The following is a 17,146-nucleotide window of genomic DNA, read 5'->3' as shown; positions in this document are numbered from 1 at the left end:
AGTGTTTGAAATCATAAAAACATGTCTAGGACTGGTAAGACTTCATAGCTTGCAAGAGAAATTTTCATTTTTTCATTCCACCGGACTGGGTGTATTATTTAAAAAGGCTAAAAAGTGCTAAACGCAAGTTAGAGAAGAGCCTGATCAGTAGAAGCCATTAAACCGCCTCATTGACAATTTTTCCAGCATCTCTTCGCCTTTTCTATTTTTCCTCATTTTATCCAATAACCTACCATTATTAGTGGTTTTAGCTTGATTTTAGCTAGTGAACTGAACACTGTTTGAGTGAATATACTTACACTCATTTAAAAGGATATCAGATCAGGAGTGTTTGCTTTCTATCTGTTTTATAATGTGCTGTAGACACATTATTTACAATATTTTTCTAATGTGGGTATGAAGTTATTAGGGTGGCAGTTTGGTTAGGCCTCCACATGAGATCCATGCATTTATTGTACATATTCAGTGGTATACAGTGAAGTCTTACCGCTTTCATTTTTAAATGTGTGATCATAAGGAGGTCTGGTCATAAGAATGGAGCCAACCCCATGAGCCCAACTAAAGGTGTCTGCCAGACTGCTTTTCCAACCACATAGCCCATGTTCAAATGAGCAGGATGTCCCACAATCCAATTCATCAGCTCCATTTCCACAGTCATCAGTGAAGTCACAATTCTGCTCTTGTTTGTAGCAATTGCCATTGTTACACTGTAGAGAACCTGGTGGACAGGATCCTGCCAAAACACACACATAGATACATATATTAATGCATAAACAGATGCTAATGTTTACAATACTGAATGCTTATCTTTTTTAGAGTTTTTAATGTTTTTAAATGTTTGTTTGAAAGATCTCATATTTCACATAAATTCAAGACAGAATTTTTGTGAAATTTGTGTGAATTTATGTGTAAAAGGTTAATATTGTGAAATATTACAATTTAAAAGAACAGTTTTTTGTTTTAATATATTTTAAATGTAATTTATTCCTTTGATGCAAATCTGAATTTTCAGCATTATAACACTTAAAAGTCATAATTAGCATTAAGTATTATAAATCGAACTCTATATTAAGTATTATCATCTAACTACCACACAGCATCTGATTCTGCCTGCAAGATATAATGTATACTCATGTTTTGTTTCGAGGAATAGATGATTTTCTACGGTTTCTCTACCCTGCTTTTTTTCTCTCCTTATTGTCCTGAACCTACTATTGGAAAACAATTATGCTGAAAAAATAAATAAACAAAAAGGATGTTTATTGTCAATAGTAAAGCTCATAGATTGATTATGCATTTGTGGAGCATCGTTACACAGTTACTTTACACAGATAGCACTGCATGTACTGTATATATGGCACCATTAGTACAACTGTACCTGGAAGAAACCGGGGATTGGAGTCTATCTGAAATGTGCTGCTAAGAACACAGCCTGATGAGAAGATGATGTCATCCAGGCAGATGTGAACTCTGGTATTTTGGCCCACCTGGCCTTCAAACATAATGCGGAAGTTGTCAGTAGATGAGATAGGCAGTTCCTGTCTTCTCCAGTAGTTGCCTTGATTACCAGTAAGGCTGAGTAAGAGTGAGCGGTTGGAGTTTGTAGACATGTACACATTCAGAGTGCCAATGCCATCACCAGACATATGGACATAAAAGACCATCTTGGAAATCAGACAAAAACAAAACAATACTTCATCAATATTATGACAGGAGCAAGAGTGTTATATGCAAATATGCCTCAGTAATCACAGCAGTATGATTACTAGTTTAATATTATTTATTCAACAGTTACAGTTGAGGTCAAAAGTTTACATCCCCCTTTCAGAATCTGCAAAATGTTAATTATTTTACCAAAATAAGAGGGATCATACAAAATGCATGTTATTGTTTATTTAGTACTGACCTGAATAAGATGTTTACATATAGTCCACAAGAGAAAATAGTTTAATTTATAAAAATGACCCCATTCAAAACTTTACATCCCCTTGACTCTTAATACTGTGTTGTTACCTGAATGATCCACAGCTGTGTTTTAGTGATAGTTGTTCTTTGGTTTTCCAGCATTTTTGAAATCTTTCTAACAACTGTATGATTTTGAGATCCATCTTTTCACACTGAGGACAACTGAGGGACTATTACAGAAGGTTCAAACTGATGCAGGCTCACTGATGCTCCAGAAGGAAAAAACATGCATTAAGGAGGAGGAGGTGACATGAGGCCAAGTATGGTGACCCATACTAGGAATTTGTGCTCTGCATTTAACCCATCCAAGTGCACACACCCGGAGCAGTGGGCAGCCATTGCTACGGCGCCCGGGGAGCAGTTGGGGGTTCGGTGCCTTGCTCAAGGATCTCACCTCAGTCGTGGTATTGAGGGTGGAGAGAGCATTGATTATTCGCTCCCTCCACCTACAATCCCTGCCGGACCTGAGACTCGAACCCGCAACCTTTGGGTTACAAGTCCGACTCTCTAACCATTAGGCCACAGCTGCCCCCCAAAAAGCAGGGGGTGAAAACTTTTGAACAGAATAAAGATGAGTATTATCTTGCCTAAATATAATTTTTTTTTTTCATTTAGTACTGCCTTTCAGAGGCTACAGAAGATAGTTACACATTTAAGTTAAGAAAAAATAAGTTAAATTTACCCTGATCTTTAAATTAAAAAACGTTTTCACCCCCGGGTTCTGAATGCATTGTGTTTCTTTCTTGAGCATCGATGAGCGTTTGAACCTTCTGTAATCGTTGCATATGAGTCCCTCAGTTGTCCTCAGTGTGAAAAGATTAATCACAAAATCATACAGTCATTGTTGGAAAGGGTTCAAATACACAAAAATGCTGGAAAATCAAAGAATTTGTGGAACCTGAAGGATTTTTCAGGACAAACAAGGGACTCAAAAAACACAGCTGTGGATCATTCAGGTAACAACACAGTATTAAGAATCAAGTGTATGTAAACTTTTGAACAGGGTCATTTTTATAAATTCAACTATTATTTTCTTTTGTGGACTATGTACAAACATCTTTTATGTGAAATCTTATTCAGGTCAGTACTAAATAAACAATAACATGCATTTTGTATGATCCCTCTTATTTTGGTAAAATAATCACCATTTTGCAGATTCTGAAAGGGATATGTAAACTTTTGACCTCAACTGTATTTGAAAATAGTTTGTCTACTGCTGCTCAGCCATTATAAATGGCTTCAAGTCAGAGCCAAGCCTTCAATTAAAAGGATAAATCATTTGTCAATGTAATACTATAATCCAACCCAAAAAATATTCCAGATAAATTCCAGACTCTCTCTACATCTTAACTAGCAAATCTGGAAACACAGTTCGCCACAACGGTGTCTCTCTGGGAGAGAGCCTTGAAAGGTTTCTCTTTTATTGATTGATTTTGCTTGTTTTGGCGGATGATATTTTTCTTTTGTTTCTGTATGTATGTGTAAATGACTCCTGTCATTGTTTGACTGACTGGTGAGTTAGTAGGAGAGTCTGACCTTTTAGGATCAGACAGTTGATTCTGTCACGCACAAATTTGATACTTTACTAGGTATATAACACAAAATATAAAACAACAACAACAAATGGCTATGTTCCTAATTGTAAATTACAATTTTAAGAAACGTCTAACCAAGGCTGACAAGTACACACCAAAACTCCTCCTTCAGCTGCTTCTTGTGATTGATTGATGCAAGCTGAATGGGATGACAATGGGAAAACGAGTCTCCATGGGCTAATTATCTCACACGCACATACACACCTCTAAAAAGGATGAACACAGTCTGTCAAGTTAGAGGAGACCCAGAAACATGATTGCCTTCACACACAAACTGATGAGAGCTTTGAAAGGTGCTCCTCTTTCTCACACAGACATTTTGTGTGTGTGCGCTTGACAGGATGATTGAGTGCTGCCGGCTGGCTCAATGACTGCGTTATGTGCTCCACAGTAACACAGACAAATCCTGACATTCACTTCCTCCCAATATATTCAGCAAAAGCTATGGATCCAGCAATGAAAAGGGAATTAAATACCCTCATTGTGCAAATGATCTAATTGGAAAGATCAATCTGTAAAACCTTCCTTAAACACAAGTATTATTCGAAGAATCCCTTTGTATTGTCCAGGGCAATGAAGCCACCTTGCTGTAGGTAGGCAGAATAAAACTTTGCAGAGGTAAAGCTTTTTTGAACCAGTTGATGATTGGCAGGTACATTGGAACATTTTGAGAGGTTAAATGTAATGCTGGAGGATTTTTGAAATTAAAAGCAGGGAAGTTACAGAAATGCTTCTGACTCCTTATAGTTTCACTGTTGTGTATACCTCATAGTTGTAAAAAGTGTATAACCGGGGTCATCAACTGGCGGACCGCGGTCCAGATTCGGACTGCAAGATGATCCATGCGGACCGTGAAAGCTTTTGACGTAATTAAATGCCAAGCCAAACGCTAATTTCTAATAAATAAATATATATCAAGCACACCAGGGTCAGCGTTTGGGTGCAATCTTCCGTGCAGTGATGAGGGCAGAGATCTGCGCTTTGCGTACAGACAGATGTAGCTTTCAGTGAGTGAAAAATATTGATGTAGAAAACGCATTATGTTGGGGTTACGTCGCAAAATATTGTAAATATATTTTTATACTGTATTTTTATACATATTTATGTTTTAAACCATGAAGGTGAGCCAATGGATATCACACAAGCAAAGTGAAAACGTACTCGGTTACTAACGTAACCTCGGTTCTCTCTAGAGAGGGAACGAGTACTGCGTAAGAAGTATCTTACGCTAGGGGAAAATCCTTTTCTGCGAGATATTGAAGCCAAAAATTATCCTTAATTTTGAAATAATGTAAAGCGCGTTGCAGCAGCATACAGACATAGGCGAAACAGCTTGCGCGCCTATTGGCTGCTCTGCGGCAACTGCAGCAGCCTATTAGAGCGAGGCCTGACGCGACGCCAGATCCAATGGGGGCATTTCGCGCCCTTTGCGTCGCTTCGCGCCCTTTTCGTAGCTTCCCGCCTAAAAGGGCATGGTCTAGACCTATAAATATCGCTCATAGGCAGCTATTATCTGGTTTTTCATCATCAAAGCAACCAGAGCGTGCGCATGCACGGCAAGATACGCAGTACTCGTTCCCTCTCTAGAGAGAACCGAGGTTACGTTAGTAACCGAGTACGTTCTCTTACGAGAGGGAACGAGTACTGTGTAAGAAGTATCTTACGCTAGGGGACCCAGTGTAAAACGCCGTGCATGCTGAGATCTGACACCAAAGACCCAAGGGCGAAAGCCCGGGGTTCATACAGTTCATAATCACCTATAGAACTCACAGGGAGTCCGGGGAAGAGGGAGGGGCAACGCCGCACTCTTCCACATAGTGCAGCGTCACTCAGACGCTAAGTAAACGTACATACAGGGCGGGGTTACGGCCTGAGCTGACGTAAGAATAAGGGTCATCACACAGTTTGCTCAGACACATCTTGTGCTATCACTTTCACTGTCGACCCTAGAGCTGTGCTCAGTAGACGCAGCATTCCGAGCTGATAACATCAGGTCAGACAACACTGAACATCTAGACTGACAGCAATCTGGCCTGTAAGGCGGGAACCTCCAGGTTGTAAAACCTTATAAATGTAGACGGAGAGGCCCAGCCCGCCGCCGTACAAATATCTTGCAAGGCAATCCCACTCGACCACGCCCACGATGAGGCCACGCCCCTCGTGGAATGTGCTCTGACACCTGACACTGCATGCCCTTGGAAGCATATGCCAACGCAATAGCATCAACTATCCATCTGGATAAGCTCTGTTTCGACGCGGCCAGTCCCTTGGGACGCCCGTAAAACGAAACAAAAAGCTGCTCTGTCTGTCTAAAAGCAGACGAGCGAGACACGTAAGCTCGTAATGCCCTGACTGGGCATAGGAGGCTCGCGTCCGTTTCCTCATCATTGACCGGTAGGGCTGACAGCGCGATGACCTGTGCCCTAAACGGTGTGTTGAGTGATTTTGGAACGTAACCATGTTTGTGTTTGAGTATGACTTTAGAGTCATTAGGTCCAAATTCCATGCACGTCGCGCTCACAGAGAGTGCGTGCAAATCCCCTATGCGCTTCACTGAAGCGAGAGCCAGCAGAAACACGGTCTTAAGAGACAGGTATTTCAAATCAATCGTCTGCAGAGGCTCGAATGGTCCACCTTTCATGGCCTCTAGTACCACAGAAAGGTCCCATACGGGGACTGTGGGAGGTCTGGGGGGATTTAGTCTTCTAGCTCCCTTCAGGAAGCGAATAACTAAATCGTTCCTTCCTATTGACTGACCTAGCGTTGTGCTCGAGAACGCTGTTATGGTCGCCACATAGACTTTGAGCGTGGACGGGGTTCTGCCCTTGTCCAGCAGCTCTTGTAGAAAGGGAAAGCACCTCCATCACACCAGAGTTAGTGGGTGACGAGCCGCGAGCTGCGCACCAGCCCGAAAACACTGACCATTTTGAGGAATAGAGCCGTCTCGTAGACGGGGCTCTAGCCTGCGTGATCGTGTTTAATACTCCTTTAGGGAGTTCATCATATATTCGCTGGTGGCCCAGACATGAAGGGACCACAGCTCTGGGTGAGGATGCCAAATCGAGCCGCTGGCCTGAGAGAGAAGGACTCTCCTCACTGGTATCGGCCACGGGACAGTGCTCGTCAGCTGCATCAGCGCTGGGAACCAGGGCTGGTTTTCCCAAAACGGCGTTATCAGCAGTATTGAACATCCTTTTTCCCTGACCCCCTCTATCACCTGAGGTAGGAGAGAGACGGGGGGAAAAGCATAGAGATGACGGCGGGGCCATTCGTGGGCCAGCGCGTCTCTGCTTTTTGAGTAAAATTCCAGACAGTGAGCGTTGTTCGGAGACGCAAACAGGTCTACTTCCGCTCTGCCGAATTTCTTCCACAGTAGTTGTACTGTCTGTGGGTGTAGAGACCATTCGCCTGCTGGAACATTGTTCCTGGACAGTCTGTCTGGCCTTATGTTTAGAAGCCCCGGCACATGCGCTGCTTTCAGCGAGCGCAGGTTGCGCTGAGCCCATACCAGGAGGCGTTCTGCAAGTCTGTATAGGTTTTTGGACCTGAGACCGCCCTGGCGATTTATATAGGAAACCACTGACATGTTGTCCGAGCGGACTAATACATGGTTTCCTTTTATTTGGGGACAGAAGCGCATCAGCGCGTTCTGTACTGCCAACATTTCGAGGCAGTTGATATGCAGGAGCTTTTCCCGTTCTGACCACTGGCCAAAAAACGGTCTGCCCTCGAGCAGAGCCCCCCATCCCGAGGTGGACGCGTCCGTAGACACCACTTTTATTCTCGAGGAAGTCCCCAGGCTTACACCTAACTGGTACCAGTCGATTGCTCTCCACGGATTCAGGGCTGTGACACATTACTGATTGACCGTGATACGAAGCCGACCGGGCGCCCACGCTTGACGCGGGACGCGCGCTTTCAGCCAGAGCTGCAGTGGGCGCATACATAGCAGACCCAGCTGCAGAACTGATGACGCTGAGGCCATGAGACCCAGCATTTTCTGAATTTTTTTTTTTTTTATTTATTTTTTTTTTTTGAGCGGGACAGACGCGCCGCAGCGGAACGAGCCCGCTGTGCGCTGAATGTCTGCTGCGCGCTGTGGTGACAGCCGCGCTATCATTGACAGCGAGTCCAATTCTGTGCCCAGGAAGGAAGTTTTCTGACTGGGGGACAGTGAGCTCTTCGCCCAATTGACTCTGAGACCCAAATTCTCGAGGTGATCGAGTAACATGGTCGTATGCTGTACAAGCACTGAGCGAGACTGCGCTAGAATCAGCCAATCGTCCAAATAGTTCAGTATGCGCACGCCTTTCAGTCTGAGAGGAACGAGCGCTGCGTCCATGCACTTCGTAATGTACGGGGTGCCTGGGACAAACCGAACGGCAGGACTGTGTACTGATATGCCTGGCCCTCGAAGGCGAATCTCAAAAATCGCCTGTGACGTGACGCTATCTGTATTTGAAAATACGCGTCTTTCAGATCCACTGACACGAACCAGTCTCCTTGGCGAACTTGCGCGAGGATTTTTCTGGTCGTGAGCATCCTGAACCGACGCTTCACCAGCGCTTTGTTCAGTTGCCTTAGATCTAATATGGGTCTGTGACCCCCGTCTTTTTTCGGTACCAGGAAATATCTGCTGTACAGCCCCCCTTCGCTTTGAGCTTGAGAAAGGGGCTCTATGACCTCTTTGCTCAATAGTTTCGCCACTTCGGCTCGAAGCAGGTGTGCTGCTTCTGTCTGCATTGTGGTCTCGACGCGCGCTGTATAGCGGCGCGGGCGTCGGTGAAACTGTAGCGAATAGTCTCCTTTTATAATGTCCAGCACCCATTTCGAGACCCCTGGAAGCTTTTCCAATGCGTTTGCATGAATAGCTAGAGGCTGAATACGAAGCGCGCTCCGTTCTTTCATTAACGGAGTGGTTTCGGTATGCTGTGGCACCAGAGACGTGCTCGTGACATTCGGGGCGTGGGGCACGCTGATAGCGGGAACTATTATGTCTGTGTGTGTATGTGGTTGTGTGGCAACAGGCACATTTAACACACTGCAAACACCGTTCGCCTGCATACACGTTAGTTTCGTTTGTACAGAAACCTTTTGACGTGCATAATGTGATGTCTGTGGGCACTGTTAAGTGGACACGTTTACCACATGTGAAGCGCAATCGATCTGAGCCGATTTTATGCGCGCAGGGTGTATGACAGGTTGTGCTTGTGTGTAGAAATGGGCACTGGAGGAGTGGGCATTTTGTCTACACGTGAAACACCATCGGCCGTGGCCGGGACTCCAGAAAATACACTCTATTGGGGATTTATCTGGGTAGCCGTGAAAACAACCTTTGTGTGCAGGCAAGCGGGCGACAGAACCGGCTTGTTGGCTGCAGCAAACACTGGAACAGTCACATTTAACACACTCCAAACATCGTTCGCTTGCATGGAGCGAATGCACGCTGATTTCATGCAAAACGTGCTCGTGATATTTGAGGCATGGGGCACGCTGATAGTGGGAACTATTATGTCTGTGTGTGGATGTGGCTGTGGGGCAGCGGGCACATTTAACACACTCCAAACAACGTTCGCCTGCGTAGAGCGAATGCACTTTTGGTTTCGTTTTCACAGAAACCGTTTGACGTGCATAATGTGGTGTCTGTGGCCACTGTGAAGCGGGCATATTTACCACGTGTGAAGCGCAATCGATCTGAGTCGATTTTATGTGCGCTGTGCTTGTGTGTAGAGATGAGCACTGCTAGTGGGCATTCTTACACGTGAAACACCATCGGCCGTGGCCGGTTGTGAAGCGCAATCGATCTGTGTCGATTTTATGTGCGCTGTGCTTGTGTGTAGAGATGAGCACTGCTAGTGGGCATTCTTACACGTGAAACACCATCGGCCGTGGCCGGTTGTGAAGCGCAATCGATCTGTGTCGATTTTATGTGCGCTGTGCTTGTGTGTAGAGATGAGCACTGCTAGTGGGCATTCTTACACGTGAAACACCATCGGCCGTGGCCGGTTGTGAAGCGCAATCGATCTGTGTCGATTTTATGTGCGCTGTGCTTGTGTGTAACGTTAGAGATGAGCACTGGTTAGTGGGCATTCTTACGACACATGAAACACCATCGGCCGTGGCCGGGACACCAGACAATACACTTTATTGGGGGTTTATCTGTGTAGCCGTGGGAACAACTTTTGTGTGCAGGCAAACGGGCGACGGAGCCGGTTTGTTGGCTGCAGAAAACACTGGAACAGTCACATTTCCTGGAACTGGACGAGCGAATAACTTTGGTGGGGGTCCGGCAACAGCGGGACTCGTACACCGTTGTTTTCCCAGTTGTGCTAGGACGATTTCGGAGGCTCAGGTTTCAACTCAATCCTGGGCCGCGTCTGGCGGGGCGGCGGCCAGACGAGAAAAACGTCAGAAAGCGTTAACCACGGGTGCCTCTCAGCAACGGTGAGAGACCATGTTACGCAGCGCTGACGCGGCTAGGCGGCGGCGAAAGCGCGGCGAAGCAGGTTTGACGTCTGACGGCAAGCTTTAGAGGGGAGGGCCGACTTAGCACGCCGTCCAGCGGAGGGCAGACATAAGTGGGCTGCTATCGCCTCTTCTGAGCAGCATGCGCGTTCCCGCTTTGGCGGGAAACGGAAATCCTCTTCCTCCTTCATGGCCCCCCTCGTCAGCGGCGTCGATGGAAGCGGTGGCAGACAGCGGCCGCTTTACGTCCGGAACAGAGGCTGACGAGGTCGATGAAGCAGGCGGGCGAACCGGCGAGCTTTGTCGGCTGGGGGAAGTGTCCGGGGCCCGCTGGGCACGGCGCTTTTTACGGCGCTACACCGCGGCGGGCGGGGGAGCAGTCTCAGTGAAGAAGGCAAGGCAAGTCCTCAGAGTCACCATTGGCATCTGCACGAGCCGTATGAAGGCATCTTTAAAAAGACGCTTTGCTCTTTTTAGAGAAACAGTGTGTATCGCAGCGGCGAAACACACTGTAGATTATAAAGGATATAGGCGCCGGAAAGCGCAGCAGGAAGGCACGGAAGGCGGCGTGGCCAGCAGCTTCAGTGGCTCGTCCCGCTGAGATGCTTGCAGTCAAACGGCGGCTTCTTATCCGGCTCCAGCGATGCGTGTGCTTCGCTTGAAGGATGAAAAATCAGATAATAGCTGCCTATGAGCGATATTTATAGGTCTAGACCACGCCCTTTTAGGCGGGAAGCTACGAAAAGGGTGCGAAGCGACGCAAAGGGCGCGAAATGCCCCCATTGGATCTGGCGTCGCGTCAGGCCTCGCTCTAATAGGCTGCTGCAGTTGCCGCAGAGCAGCCAATAGGCGCGCAAGCTGTTTCGCCTATGTCTGTATGCTGCTGCAACGCGCTTTACATTATTTCAAAATTAAGGATAATTTTTGGCTTCAATATCTCGCAGAAAAGGATTTTCCCCTAGCGTAAGATACTTCTTACGCAGTACTCGTTCCCTCTCGTAAGAGAACTGCGCAATATGTTAAAGTGAAAGTAAAAACAGCGCTTTCAGCATCTGACATGCACATTCTCTCAGGACAATGATAGACGAATATACTTCATATGCTGATATTAATTTACTTCCTAATATTTCTCTTGTGCGCCAAACACAGTGGGGAAAAAATAAAAAGAAACGTATTTTGTGTAGGCTAAGGGTTTGTTTTTGAAAGTCCTGTTTAAAATAAAGCTCTTAATTTTCATTAATGATTATTATTAGGGGGTAAGAAAGTCTTAACTATGATTTCAGGTTGTCTTAAATTGGGGACTAAAAGGCAAGAATTGCGATGAAACTTTAAAAGGCTATCCATTGAATAAATATGAGCGCTGCACTTTCAAAGTCAGCTGCGGCGCTGCTTTGTGTATCATTCTGATAGCGCCTCCTGCTGGAAGAGAACGATCTGCCATTTTTAATCAGCTTGTACGTCTGCTGTTGTCAAAAAGACAAATGTAAAAAAATCAATCCATGGTTTTAAGCAGCAAACACGCAGAGCTGTAAATGTAGACTGATGGATCAACACGATAATGTGTTATACAAATTTAAACAATTAAGGCAGTAAAATATATGTATATGTTAAATACTTGATTGACAATAATTGTTTAAATTAATATAAGAATTGATACTTTTGACTCTTGAAGGCTGGAATGTGAAGTTTATAATTTAAAAAAATCTTTTTTGTTTTGTGAAACCTGCATCTAAATTGTAAATCATGTTTTTTTACAGTCATTTTAATTATTTATTTATTTGTTTATTTTTTGTTAAGGTCTTTAAATGTCTAGAATTTAAGATAAAATAAGCTGCAGATACCCTGGTCTTGCAAAAAACATAAATAGTTTTTTATATATTGTCCGGACCTCGGCTGGTGAGCAGGGTTCATTACTGGACCTCAAGCCGTTTTAGTTGAAGACCCCTGGTGTATAACAAAGAAGCTATAAAATACCCAACCAGGAAAAAGTCCCAGATTTCAAATTTGTGTTCTGATGTTAACCAAAAAACACATTTGCCATTATCTTTTTAGAGAAAAAGATAGTACTGATTTTCGGTACTATAAAAAACTCAAAACTTCCTACCCACTTACAAAACAAACACTATTTATTGAAAATTCACTGTAAAAAAAAAAAGCATACTACTTTCAATTGCTCTTCTTTATAAGCCCAATAATAGGATTGCATTCAGTCAGTTTTTAAAAAAGGGAAACTCCTAAATGTAAACTTCTGCAAATAGTGTCCAGACGTCGGTAATATCTGCACCACAGATGTCAAAGATGCTGACCTTAACATGGAAAAAAATAACAGTTTTCCATGAAAAAAGAAAGAAGGAACATATGAACAAGACAAGGAAAAATAAAAAGCATGTACCACTGGTCAAGTCTATGGAAATGTCACAATAGAGGGTTTACATTTACGTTACAATTCGGTCAGTTACCCAGATGCGAGGCAATTTTTGGAGATACTCAGATGTAAACAGCATGGATTACATGGTTACTGTACTACTGAATATGTTGTTCTGCTAATTTATACTGTCTAAACCACAGACAAAAAACGTGTGGAAGCTGCTAAATCATTTAGTGAAGGACTTAGTAAGCAGGAAAGGGCGCAATATTTTGATAAACTAAAGTTAATAGGTGGTAAATATATGTACAAGCAGTATTAATTAAAATATTAGCCCAATATTTCACCTACCTGACCGGAAATGATAAGAACAAACACGAATGTTGTCAAGATTCTTTCCCTGGAAATTCTGGTTCAGTTTGGTCATCCACAAATGCCTTTTGTTCCTCAGATTTGTTATAACTTTTGTCAGTCTATAGTGCTCTAAATCTTTTTCTCAGACCGACCGATTAGTACAGCCCAAAACATGACAATAACTGACCATTTTCAGCAGCAATAATTAGCGAGTTTCGCTCAGTTCTGTGGCACTGTTTACGTTCAGTGCCGCCAATATGGCCGGTTGATGATGCGTCGTGAAAACAATATTATCATTCATTTTGTTGATTGTTTCCATTACTGAATATAATGCAAGTACAAACTCATCCTGGACTTTAGTGAATTGATCACATAAAAACACCAACAAGAACTTACTTTACAATCTTTGCTGCAGTAGCGGAAAACAGGTCCTACGATTCGGGCAGTATGTCCAGTTGTCTGTGGGAAGGACCCATCTAGATATAAGTAGTGGCCTGACGGGTTACGGAGGGTGTGATCAGTGGATGGCCCAGTCCCATGTGTGTCCATATTTCCTGTTTTAATCAACCAATCAAAGTCATCATTTTGGCTCTGTCTCCAGGAGCAAAGATCAAATTCAAAATTGCAGCGACCACTGAATCCCTCTGTGGAAAAAAAACATGAATATTATTAATGGGACAGAGAAAGTCACTCATCAGTCACTCACCCTTATGTTGTTTCAAACCTGTATGACTTTTTCTTCTGCCGAAAACCAAAAAAAGATATTTTAAAGAACACTGTATTTTAAACAACAATAGAGCCCATTGACTTGTTGAGTATATCATGACAGTATTTTATTTTTGGGTGAACTATCCCTTTAAAACAAACATGAGTGCACATACAAAATACATGTCATACTAATCGTATAAATTCACTACAGTGTGTGAGGTGTAAAGTTATTCCATACATAAATTTGGTGACTGACCACTGAAATACATTTGAAAAACATCTGTGTTAAAAGTGTCAGGGAAGAGGATGATAGATTTGTTTCTTACTGCATATGTAATGATTCTCATCTGAGCCATCTCCACAGTGATCAATAAAGTCACACAAGTTGTCCTCAGAAATACAGTGACCGTTGGCACAGATGAACTCGTTGATACCACAAGGAAGATCAGACGTTATTGGAGGGGCACAGTTCACAAATGCCACATCGTCAACAACAACATCACCCATGTAGCTGATGCCTCGCTTGGCTCGAAAACCCACCTATTGAAACCAATAAACCAAAATGTGACCAATTATAAGGGTTAAGCATCTCACAAAGCTGAATAAATAAGCTTTCCATTGATGTATGGTTTGTCAGGATAGGACAATATTTGGCCGAGATACAACTATTTGAAAATCTGGAATCTGAACATGCAAAAAATTTTAAACAAAGTTTTTAGCATTGCATATTACTAATCAAAAATTCGGTTTTGTTAAATTTATGGCAGGAAATTTACAAAATATCTTCATAGAACATAATCTTTACTTAATATCCTAATGTTTTTTGGCATAAAAGAAAAATCAATCATTTTGACCCATACAATGTATTTTTGGCTATTGCTACAAATATACCCGTGCTACTTAAGACTGGTTTTGTGGTCCAGAGGGTCACAAATATGCATAAAATCAACATGTCAGGTAAACACGCTAAAGTGAAAAGCTGTCACTCAAAATCAACTGATTCTCTTAAAAGAAATGCAACAAACAAGTATATGTCTGAAACACTAAAGGAAAAAACTACACATAGAGATTGTGAATTGGAAGTGCTGCAAGTTAAAGACCACTAAGGCCCCTGATAGTACACAGCAAAAGGGCAGTCAGCACTAATGAGTGAGGGTGTCATGAAGCATCTAGCACAAGGAAAGAACTACATTTGTAAGGGTGTTTCTATATAAGAAGTGTTGATAAATATTAATGATGCAAGAGCCAGATGGAGAAAAGGTCATGATATTTCTGATCAAGCAGCAACAGTCCAAACATCAGTTTGACACTTAACATTTTACTGTGCATTTCAGGAATACTAAACACACACAGTTCTCCCATCACCTTTATAAAATGTAAATCAATTTCATATTTTTTAAAGGGGATCAAGACATGAGAAATCAAATTTGCCTTAATCTTTTGGCATATAAGAGGTCTGTGTATACCATTAAAACATCCTGCAAGTTTCATAGCTTAAATCCTCCTCCTCATTATAAACAAAGCGTTTATTTAATCAAGCTCCAAAAACAGCTTATTTGGATCAAACATTTGCATAAACTGCCTCCAGAGCAAGACATTGACAAAAAGTCTTCTTCTCACCATAAGCCCAGCCCATTGGAGTTTAATAGCTTAAAGGGATAGTTCAGCCAAAAATTTAAATTTAATGTTTATCTGCTTACCCCCAGGGCATCCAAGATATATGTGACTTTGTTTCTTCAGTAGAACACAAACAAAGATATTTAACTCAAACTGTTGCAGTCTGTCAGTCATATAATGGCAGTCAATGGGACCCACGGCTTTGAGAGTCAAAAAAACATACACAGACAAAACCAAATTAAACCCTGCGGCTCCTGACGATACATTGAGGTGTTAAGACACAAAATGATCGGTCTGAGCACATTGATGCATCACGCGCCGGCTGTTGTGAACGTGCTCAGGATAGTTGGACACAGCAGTGGTTTAGAGGTAAAATATGATATAAATATTGTTCAGTTTCTTGCTCAGACCAATCGTTTTGTGTCTTAACACCTCAATGTACCGCCACAAGCCGCAGAGTTTAAATTGGTTTTGTCTGTGTATGTTTTTTTTGACTCCCAAAGCCGTGGGTCCCATTGACTGGCATTATATGACTGACAGACTGCAACGTTTTGAGTTAAAAATCTTTGTTCGTGATCTACTGAAGAAACAAAGTCACCTATATCTTGGATGCCCTGGGGGAAAGCAGATAAACATCAATTTTTTCTATTTTTGGGTGAACTATCCCTTTAATGGCTGACACGCTGAATTAGAGTGCGTCAAAAGCAAACAGAAATTACAATCACTGCCGCTATCTTGTCTACACTGAATACAGTACACAGATGCACATTCGCTTTCTGACACAGTCCAAGCACTCAAATCTTTCATCAGTTGGACAAATGTAGTAAAAGAATGTTCATGGAGTATCATGGAGAATTCACAAAGAAACATTTGTTGAAAGATCAAGCAGAACTAGATCTGATTGCAGCTGCATCACAAACTGTAAGTAAATGATTTCGCAATGCTTTGCCTGGAAATTACCTTTTTTTAATCATGTTGTCAAAACACTCACATGCAATAGCGACAGGGCGTTTATACTGTTTTTCATGCAATTAGCCAATCACAAAAGTCGTGATTTTTTTTAAAGGTTTAGGCACAACAGGAGAACCAAAGGGAAGAAACTGGACATTCAAAATCTTATTTATTAAATATGTGAATTTTGCCTATTGCTACAAATATACCCATGCTACTTAAGACTAGTTATGTGGTACAGGGTCACATATGTATTTTCAAATGTATTTTCATTTCATAACAGAAACACTGACCTGGATGTTATGACGGATTCCTATGAAGACCTCACCCCGCCTCCAGCCGATGCCTTGGCTACCACTTTGGGACCAAACTTCATGTGTGACAGTACGTGATTTGATAAAGACCTGCACATACAATTTTGAGATTGTTTTAAAAAAAACTGCTAATTGTTCTCTTCATAACAATCCTTCATAACACAATGAACACAACGGAAGACAAAATGAAGCATGCAATTTATTCTGTCACATTAATAATATGTTTTGATGTTTTCTAGGCATGGGTTACCAGTGCAGCAAATGAATAACAATTAAATTCATAATTTCTAGATAACTGCACCTGCAGCGTTCCGACAGTGAAGCCACTCATGTGATACCAGAACACAAGCGTGCACTTGGGTCCTGTTATTTTAATGGGAGCAGTCAAGAGATCAGTGGTGTGACCATATCCTCCATTGGAGCTGTCTGCAAATATATACCAGCCCTCTGAAGAACCACTGCAAAACACGTGTACAGATGAGTAAACACACAGACACATATACACACCTGACCATGCATTTATAAACAAAAGCACAAGCACATTTCCAGCAAATGATGCTGTTTATTGCTCACAGTGTGTGGTCATTATCAGGTCTGTGGTTCTTTTCTCCTTGGTGAATACTCTCCCCTTGTCCTCTCTGCCAGCGAAAGCCATGAGGAGGAACAGGAGTGGCTGGGGCACTTAAATACCAACCACAAAGAGAGTCCCCTTCAAAATCACAATACTCCTTCACTGAGAACAGAGAAAACAGTAATATCAGAAGAATGGATGGATAGTTTGGGGTTGGTTACAATTTAAAATAACTGTTTTC

At 42.7% G+C, this 17,146-nt stretch overlaps 1 protein-coding gene across 1 annotated transcript in view; it reads right to left on the bottom strand.

The window, feature by feature from the left end:
- Nucleotides 1-17,146, bottom strand: part of malrd1 (MAM and LDL receptor class A domain containing 1) — a 75,485-nt gene that overhangs the window by 31,858 nt on the left and 26,481 nt on the right. The window contains exons 13-19 of the mRNA XM_073835865.1: nt 16,908-17,067; nt 16,636-16,792; nt 16,314-16,424; nt 13,779-13,992; nt 13,141-13,388; nt 1,379-1,664; nt 488-733 (exon numbers count right to left, since the gene is read on the bottom strand). Coding sequence (XP_073691966.1) covers nt 488-733; nt 1,379-1,664; nt 13,141-13,388; nt 13,779-13,992; nt 16,314-16,424; nt 16,636-16,792; nt 16,908-17,067 — 1,422 coding nt within the window. The remainder of the gene's footprint in view (nt 1-487; nt 734-1,378; nt 1,665-13,140; nt 13,389-13,778; nt 13,993-16,313; nt 16,425-16,635; nt 16,793-16,907; nt 17,068-17,146) is intronic.

This window comes from Garra rufa, chromosome 3 (assembly GCF_049309525.1).
Source record: "Garra rufa chromosome 3, GarRuf1.0, whole genome shotgun sequence".
Lineage (NCBI taxonomy): Eukaryota > Metazoa > Chordata > Actinopteri > Cypriniformes > Cyprinidae > Garra > Garra rufa.
Note: the sequence above shows the minus strand (reverse complement) of the source record. Positions and strands in the feature narration are given on the sequence as shown.